The following is a 9,835-nucleotide window of genomic DNA, read 5'->3' on the forward strand; positions in this document are numbered from 1 at the left end:
ATATGGCCCACAAACATTTGAATACACCAAGTCTAGGAAATGTAACTTTCTTGAATAAGGTGAATTCTTGAAGGCAAATTTACTTTACTTATTTGCTAGGCAATGATTGCACTTCTTCAAGGCAACATTTTTCAATCTAGACAAGACATTTTTCTTAGCCAAAATAGACAAGTCCTTTTCACTAATGTGAGAAAGTCTTTTGTGTCATAAGTCAAGTATTTCATCTTCCTTTACATCATTAATACTACTTTTGGAGATCTTTCCTTGCATGACATATAAGATAAGTTGTTTCTTGCCTTTAGCTACCATCATGGATCCTTTGGTGAGCTTTCATTTTCCATCATTAAAAAGACTAAAATATCCCTTATCATCAAGTTTGCTTATGGAAATCAGATTTAAAGATAAATCTGAGACATATCTAGCATTTCTAAGTAATAATCTCATGTCATTCTAAGTCTGTAGCCACATATCTCTAATACCAACGATTTTTTAAATATCATTATTGCCTATCCTAACAATCCTACCAGAATTGTATGATGCAAAGAATTCCCTTTGAGATGTTGTATGAACCATGACACCATTGCCAATAATTGAACTAGTCTCATTACATGTGATATTTATAAGGTCATCACAAAGAACTACAAAGTAATCTTTAATAGTAGTTATAATAGTATAATTGTCACCCTTGTTAGTATCATTTTTTTTCTCACCATATTTTTTTTATTGTCTCTCTTGATTTTTCTGTAGTACTTCTTGATATAGCCTTTCAACTCACAATAATGGCATTCAATGTTGGTATACTTGTTTGACTTGCCCATTTCTTTATTTCTAGGCTTTGGCCCTTTACTCTTGTTTCTCCCTCTTTTTTTTTGTAACAAGAACTCTTGCTTGTGCAAAGGAACCTTGTGATTTTCTTCTCATCTCTTCACTCAGAATACTACTCTCGAAAAATTCCATGGTCATGCTTCCTTTTGGAGTAGAATTAGTCAATGTGAGAAAGTCTTTTATGTCATAAGTCAAGTGTTTCATCTTCCTCTATAGTATTAATACTGCTTTTGGAGGTCTTTTTTTGCATGACATACAAGATGGGTTATTTCTTGCCTTTCGCTATCACTATAGATCCTTTGGTGAGCTTTCATTTTCCATCACTAAAGAGATTGAAATATCCATCATCATCAACTTTGCTTGTGGAAATCAAATTAAAAAATAAATATGGAACATGTCTAGCATTTATGAGTAATAACATCATGTCATTCTCAGTCTGTAACCACATATCTCTAATATCAACAATTTTTAAAACAACATTGTTACCCATCCTAACAGTCTTATAATCATTAGAGTTATAAGATACAAAGAATTCCCTTCAAGATGTTGCATGAACTGTGACACCATTGTTAACAATCCAACTAATCTCACTACATATGACATTTATGAGGTCATCACAAAGAAATACAAAGTAATCTTCAGTAATAGTTGTAGTAGCATGATTCTCACCCTTATCAGCATTATTCTTGTTCTCACCATCTTTTTCTTTATTATCTCTCTTGAGTTTTTTGCAATACTTCTTGATATGGCCTTTCAACCCACAATAATGTCATTCAACATTGGTATACTTGTTTAACTTACCTCTTTCTTTGTTTCTAGGCTTTGGCCTTTTACTTTTGCATCTCCCCCTCTTTTCTGTAATAAGAACTTTTGCTTGTGGAGAGGAACCTTGTGATTTTCTTCTCCTTTCCTCACTCAGAATAATGCTCTTGATAAATTCCATGGTCATGCTTTCTTTTAGACTAGAATTAGACAATGACATTCTGAATGTCTTTCATGACTTTGACAATGACCCAAAAAGAATTAAAGCTTAAACCCCTTCTTCAAACTTTATACCTATAGTTGATAGCTGATTAAAGTTTCCCTAGAAAACATTCAAATGATCAATTACAAGAGTTTCATCTTGATAGCTAATAGTCATCATATGTTTCATCAAGTACATTTTGTTATTTGTATTTTTATGGGCATACAACTTTTCAAGTTTCTTCCATAGAGTCTTGGCATATGTCTCCCCATCAATATGGTTCAAAACGTTATTATCAACCCACCGCCTAATATATCCACACACTTGTCTATGTAACAATGCATATTTTTCATTTATTTTGTCTTCAAGTTTTTTTATACAAAACATTTTGTGACGCAATTTTTTAACATAAAGCAAGTCTTCCGTTTTAGTCTTCCAAAGATGATAAGTAGGACCATTCTAATGCATCATTTTACTCGTATTGGCTTTCATTGTTTAACATAGACTTAATGACAAAATAACTCATTGCTTTGATACCACTTGTTGAGAAATAAAATATGATAGTCTAATAACCAAACAAAATAAAACAACAGTCTAGGATCAAAAATATTTTCCAATCTTCTATGCAAACCTATTAGGAACCATAAGCAAAACAAATACAACAAAATTAAATAAATCAATAGACACTAGATTTTCAACGTAGAAAACCTTCTTAATGCAGAAAGAAAAACCATGAGATCTAGTCCAGATAAATCTTCCACTATCAACAATAATAATAAGTACAAACAAAGTTTTTCCTGGTAAAACTAGAGGCATATAATCAGCAATACATAAAAAAAAAAAAAAATTCTTGACAATAAGGAAGCAAATGACATAAGTTTAATAGAGAGAAACCACCAAAACAGGGATTTTTTTTTTAAGGAATCGTCCACAATACTCAACCTTGCTTAGCAATCGCGATTAGATCACCATTTATGCATAATAAAAGCAATAATCTAATGAAACATTACAAATGCAAAGAAGACAGAATGGAATAAGTTTATGACAGAGTTAGCAAATGAGAATATTTTGGATATAAAATGATACCACAAACCAAAACAAAAATTTGTACAAGTAAAATAGACAATGTACTCGATTGGGTTTGAAAACAATTATAATTCATATTAAAGTTGGCTTCTTATCTATCCGATGGTGTGATGTGACATCATGTTACAAACTGAATTTCTAACTTAAAAAATAATTAAATAACTGGTGATTTAGACTAAAGTTTATAACTTAAAAAATAACTGGTGCCAAGCCATAAAACCAATTGGTTCTGTTATATTTTCAGCTTTTGCATTAAGAAGACATTGCTAACTATTTCCTTCTTTTTGGTTTTTAATAATGGCACGATATTTATAAACTTCTGTGCTCCAGAATTGCACGTGTGCATAATACAGTCCTGATACAACTAACGTCTTTTTGGAATCACACAGTTACACAAATAATGAAATTCTTTCACTATAATCTTCACCGTGTAGTGTACATAAGAGTAATAAATGATTTTTTTCGTTCCAGCCAGCCTAGTATACCATTAAGACTTTAACCCACTTGTACAAAGGGTTACAATCCGGAAACAATGAAAGCACTGCTAAATCCAAAACGGAAGATGCAACAGCATGTGTGTTAATCAATACACGTGTGCTATATTTGTATTTGCACATCTGGATGATTGCCCTGCTATGCGAGAGTGTTGCTCAATATAATGGACAGACAATAGCAGTGATACGAATAGGGATTGTTACAGAAACATCAGCACTCTCCAATCACCTCCACAGTGATGGTATTTGCCAACTAACACCGTCGCACAATCTATCCACTATCTAGTTGTAAATTCCTTCTCAACTACACTGACCATGACCTTTAGGCGCTCTTCAAGATTCGAGACAATATTCTCTGTAATCCTTTTCATTTGCTTAGTACTTTTCAGCCATGCAATTCCGATAAACACCTGTATGAGGCATCCTTTCGCTCTTGAAGGTGAATCCTCGACTTGGTATCTAAGATGAAGCTGCACATTCGTAAGACGGTCAATTATGATACAAAGTATTTACACAAATGAAAAACATAAACTCAAAAGCCACAGAGAAACAAACAGTTTGAAGTGTTACTCATACATTAAAATAGTCACCAAGTGGAACTCCATGAAGAGTCATGACCTCTTCAACAACCCAACCATTCCCATTGGATAAGGGAGATCTTGCTGAGTGCTTGTCACCTCTCCTCTATAACGTGATATACTCTTATCAAATCTATAATAAATTTGCCTCTCATATACATCGGGCTTCTCTGATTCCCATGGACTACAAGAGTAGTTAAGACAACCAGCTTTCTCCATAACAATACGCTCTAATTCACCCCCACCAAATAACTCCATGAAGAAATTAGTCTAAAATAATCAACAAGACAGTTTCCATTGTCAGATACAAGCATATACCTAGAATAAAAGCATAAAAACCACCATAGAAAACAATGAAAATGTCCATAGATGGATGCAAGTACATGTGCCCCAACAAATCTGTATGCAACACACAGAAAAAGGGAGCATGAGCAAAAGAGAAAGATAGACATAGAGAAATTACAGGAACAGGGAGAACTGCTGAATAAACTTCAGACATAGTTGCATCCTCAACCCCCAGGAAGGTACCACTCTCTTCAGTTTGGAGGCTTTTAACTTCTTCTGATTCTTCTTCAATTATTTGCACTTTCTGTTCAGGAGTCAAAGATCTAGCCTTCCACAGAGCCATGATTGTCCTATTTGACATGCACAAAAAAGTAAGTCATATCACATATTTTGCCATTATTAATTGTCATTTATCCTGTATGAATTCTGACAATAGAAATATTTTCTTCATTCGTGTACTTAGTTGCACAACTCTTTCTATGTAAGATTTATTCAATAACATGGCCAATTTTCATAAATCCAGGTGACTTAAAATTTCAGAAAATCTTTAAAACCATTCAATGACAAAAAATAAATTAAGCAAGAGAATTGTGATATTTACAGAGTATAACCTAAAACCTAGTTATTTGGTGGAAGAAGCCCCATCACCAGAGAAAAAATGATCAAACTGTATCAGATACCTCTTGGGTGTCAGGTAATCAATATACCCATCAAATTTGCTCCTTGAGTGGCTGCAAGACCAAATGGGGCCTAGATCTAGGATTGTGGTGGGTGATAAAATGCCCATTAATGAACATATCCAGAATTCATATAGCAATAAAATTGTAAATCAGTATCAAAAGCCAGTAAATTTTCCCAGATAATTTTTTTCCATATTCAAAGATTATGGTATTTTTTAAGAAAGAAAATGGTTTGGAAATGGTAAATTATAGAAATGCTGTTATCACTTACCGATTTGCCACATTGTATGATACAAAAGACTGGAAGTGGAACTTCAGCCTGCCTTCTTCATCATGTGTCTTTGCACCATGCCTGGCATCCATACCTCTGCCTTGCCGGAGTGTCATAACAATGACCGGACTGCCCATAGATGACAAAGAAGGAGGTAAAACTTGAATGTCTTCTATGTCCTCCCAAAGGAAGAAAAATTTTGTCTTGTGCCCAAATAAATTTGCACAGAACCCAATTATTCTGGCAGACAGAAATAGGCGACCCTGCACATTGTATAAAAAGCAAGTTAAAAGATAACTGAAAACATGCATTGTTTAAAATCATTTAAAGTATAACATAAAATACATAATTTTCTCAAAGTACAATCTGAAAAGGAATGAGATAATACTAAAAGTTCACAGTCCTAAAAACTTCAACATCCTATAACCACACCCACTGTACCTGTAGGAGCATTTTTCGCTTTAAGTGACACGTGAAATCATTGATGAGAAATTCCTCTGGCGGAAGCCCAAAGAGTTTCTGAAAAGCTGAATTTGTCTGAGGAGATCTCATATTTATCTACAAGTGATTCCATTACAAAAGTTTAGCAAACATAATATGAGGGAAGAAAACCATAACATATATAGCAGATTGATAAAACAAAAACCCAAAGCAAACAGCTAGAATTACCTTCTTCCCCACCTCTTTCTCCATTTTACTCAAATATTCTTTAACAACATTGCTACCCTTGGTATTGTTCAAGAAAATTCTCAACTGCAGCTTAGACTGACAAGCCTGTGCCAGCTTTCCTTGAAGAGGTACCCACACCTCAGCTAGATCTGATATATTAGATTTTACAAAGTTGATTTCAGCATGTCCTAGAGATGTAGCTTCACTGAAAGGTCCATCAAAATCATAAACTTCCACATCTAGCACTGATGGAGGTTCATCCATTGCATCAAATTCAAAAATTTCTGCAATGAGAAACAGAGTTTCATGATAAGAATTGGGAAACAGAATTTGATTTTAAAACATGTAAGAATCACAAATTGGGAAACATGTTTTTTACTGATATAAAATGATATTGGATTCACCATTCCAGAGGGGATCACATTGCTGAAACTTGATGGAGCTGGTTCTACATTTCCCATTGCAAGTGAACACCACATATGGATCACTGAACCCACTTGTATCGACAGCTGCTAAATTATTTCCCTTAATTAAGGCAACAGTCAACAGCCACCCGTCACCATGTGCTTTAATTCCATGATCAGTGCCTATTTTACACGAGAGAAATCAAACTCTCTAGCAAAAGAATGAATGAGATGGACACATACAGGCTTGTGACAAAAGAAATTGTGGAAGTAGAAAAGCAGCAGCAAAAGCAAATAATGAATCAGAAGACAACATTTTTGCCAAAAGAAGCATAAGCATCAAAATAACTGATTAATAGGGCACCATATTTATTAAAAGTTGTGTTATCATATAGCAATCACAACTATTGGATTCAACTAACATCATCGAATAGAGTAAATGTTTAATAATAGTTTTCAAGGTCATCCAACTAGATCTCAGATAAAGCAATAGAGTAAAGTAATTCACATAAAAGGGTTGTGCTAGTTTAATGAAAGAAGCAATTATAAGATGTGAACAATACTCTTTTGGTTTCTCGCCTGCATGAAGCGTGAAAACAATTTCAGCACCCTTTCACCTTGAAGAACCAGGACACCACATACAATAAGTTCACCAATAGAATCTGGTAAATCAAGTCCAACAAATTCAAGCCCCTGAATTGTGCTAGCTGTGGCAAGCCAGATGTGGATAAGCACATAAAATCCCATAAAAATCAAGGAAACTACAGTGAAGTTCGCAAAATAGTGTACAGCTAGCTTCCAGTCTGACTGGGGCTCTGTTTGCAAAGAAGCCAAAATCTGTTCCTTATCTGACCCCATATCCTTTGAATCAACTGGTTTAACTGTCTGAGATAAGAAAGTTGCATAGTGCTCATAACTTTCCCTCAGACCAGTTCGGGCTCCATTTTCTATCATACTTTTCATCATAGTGCTCTGCATGAAATTTGCACGCCAGGATATAACTAAGTGTGAAGACTGCTCTCCTGATGACAACTCTGGCCCAGGAGTAATGCAGTAAAGCAATTCAATCCTAAAGGTGCTCCCATACATAACATCTGGAGTGTTCACGCTTGCTAAAACAGCAAAAACTTTCCCATCAGCTTTTAGGTACTTTTGCTCCTCAATTCCTTTTGTAGCCTTAATTAATTTACTTGCAGCCTTGATATAAGTAACAACTCTTTTCAAGCTCTCGCTACCACTTTCAAAATTCCACTGCCCCAGTTGCAGTTCTGTATTCCCCTGCACATCTGCCACTTCTCTGGCGAAGCTTGAGTCAGGTGAAAATAGTAGACTATTTAGAGCTTGGGGTGCAATTATATACATTTGGTCTACAAGGACTCCCCCTGGTAAATTGCTAGGAACATCAGAACCTTGATCTGTGGACTCCATTGCTTTCATTGCTTCTTCAAATGAAACAGAGGAGGACTGATCCTCACACTTGTCATCTAAAATCTCAGGTTTGGCAGTTTCAGGTATCTCCAACAATTCAACACCTCTACTTGACGCTGTATCTGGATTTTTATTGAACATTTGAGCAATTCGACCAGCTAAAGTTCTCTGTGCACAGGATTTCTCTTCCTTACTACATGTGATATCCTCTGCTCTCAATGGAACAGTTGCACTTGATGGATCATTGAAAGACCTAGCGGGAGATTCAATTGTTATGTCTGGATGCTTCCTCGCATGTGATCCATAATCAGTTATACTATTCAAGTGCACAAATGAACTGTTATGCGAAAACGATATAGCCAAAAGAATTTCGCCTGCGAAGGAAGACAAAAAATTAGTAATCAGTACAGTGTATGTTTCTTGAACCATCCTGATAATTAATAAGTGATGCAAGTTGAATTCTTGACTCCAACTATACAGGCGATTCTCAATTTGTGACAATAACCAAAATGGATATTAACTAAGCTACTTTGAATCTAAATATCAAAGCAAGGGCACCTCATTTTAGGACAACAAATAGGGTGCCAAGAAATATTAATGCCACCTCTTTATACCAGCGATGTAAGTTAAATTCCAAACCACAAAAGAAAATCAATTGATGATAACTTCATACACACCATAAAGTGCAAACTGCAAAATCAAACTAAGAACCGCCCAACTAAAAAGAAAACTGAAAGTGATTGATTATCCAATCAGCAACAAATGGAACTCACCACAGTCCTTGTTTTTGGACTTCTTATTCTTGGGTTGAAGAGGGTACCAAGCAGTGCCAAGAGACTTATCAACCGCATCAAAAACCCGCGAAACTGACACCTTGAGAAACCCAACAAAGTCATCATTGAAGTACTTATCTTCATCCAAAACACTAATTACAAGCTCTTCATTTAAATCTTCAACTTTGAAACCGAACTCCTCTTCCCAACTTGGGTTTAAGCTCCTCTTCACTACTTTTGTTCTAAACCTTTGCTTTCCCAACTGTAACCTCACATAAGGATCACTAAAACCATTAAGATCCAGAGCGGGTATGTTTCTAGCTTCTTTTACCGTCACCAAAAGCTTCATTTTTTAAATTCACTTAAAACCCCAATTGCGTTTTCAAGCGAAAAATAACAAAATGATCAACAAAACTCTTCTTTTATTCGAATGTCTAACACGATTACAACATAACAGATATAATTATTAAAAAAAAAAAAATTGTATGATTATAACAAAACAATTGTTAAAATAAATTTCAAAAAATCTACCGAAGAAAAACAAGATCCCAGATCTAATAAGAACAAGAAAAATGGAAATTATCGATAGATGTGTATTTAGACATCTAATATAATAAGGGGAGGTGACAGGAAAAAAACTGGAAAAAATAACAGGAAAAAACACGAGAGATCAATACATGTGAAACCAGAGAGATTGTGGCATAAATAATTGTACGGTTTGAGCGCCATCCAACATCAATGTCATTTTAAAAAATCGAAATTAAATGAATGAAGAGAGAGAGAGAGAGAGAGAGAGACAAGACGAGGGAGCTTGATACTAGAAAGACAGACTACTTTTCTGAAGCGCGTTTCATGTTTGACTTGTTGACTTTTTAATCACTAATTTTATTTTATCAAATCTAAATTACATTTTTTTTTTTTTGAGTTATGGTATCGATTAGATACAAATTTTGCTCATTACAAAGGGTAAGAAAACATTAGTGGGACACATATAGATCTGACAAAACTTGATACAATTTATTAATATGAGATGATATGATATAAAAAATTAGATTAAAGTTATAATTTTTGACATGAAAAATAGTTAAATCAGGTTTGAATTCACCTTTAAAAAATTAGTTTCGATTAGAGTTAATATGAAACTAGCTAGAATTAATCAAAACTAAACTGAATATTTTAAATAAAATATTACATAATATTATAATAATAAAAAATCCATAATGTCCTTTATCTTTTTTATTTGATAAAAAGAATTTCAATCCATAAAATTTCTATCCCTAATTTAAATTAATAATGAATTTGATATTGTATCACCAAACATTAAATTCACATTGCCTGAAGGTATTTATTTTAATTTAATAATTCTTTATAGCAAAAT

The 9,835-nt window shown here is 34.1% G+C and overlaps 1 protein-coding gene across 1 annotated transcript; it reads right to left on the reverse strand.

The window, feature by feature from the left end:
- Positions 1-3,264: 3,264 nt before the first annotated feature.
- Positions 3,265-9,268, reverse strand: LOC123193038 (C2 and GRAM domain-containing protein At1g03370-like). The gene is given in 10 exon segments (XM_044605801.1): positions 3,265-3,839; positions 3,946-4,028; positions 4,031-4,217; positions 4,411-4,582; positions 5,184-5,446; positions 5,625-5,741; positions 5,853-6,136; positions 6,257-6,439; positions 6,820-8,058; positions 8,458-9,268. Coding segments are annotated over 10 exon segments (3,069 nt in total). The 5' UTR covers positions 8,807-9,268; the 3' UTR covers positions 3,265-3,647.
- Between the last annotated feature and the right edge of the window lie 567 nt (positions 9,269-9,835).

This window comes from Mangifera indica, chromosome 12 (assembly GCF_011075055.1).
Source record: "Mangifera indica cultivar Alphonso chromosome 12, CATAS_Mindica_2.1, whole genome shotgun sequence".
NCBI classification, from domain to species: domain Eukaryota; kingdom Viridiplantae; phylum Streptophyta; class Magnoliopsida; order Sapindales; family Anacardiaceae; genus Mangifera; species Mangifera indica.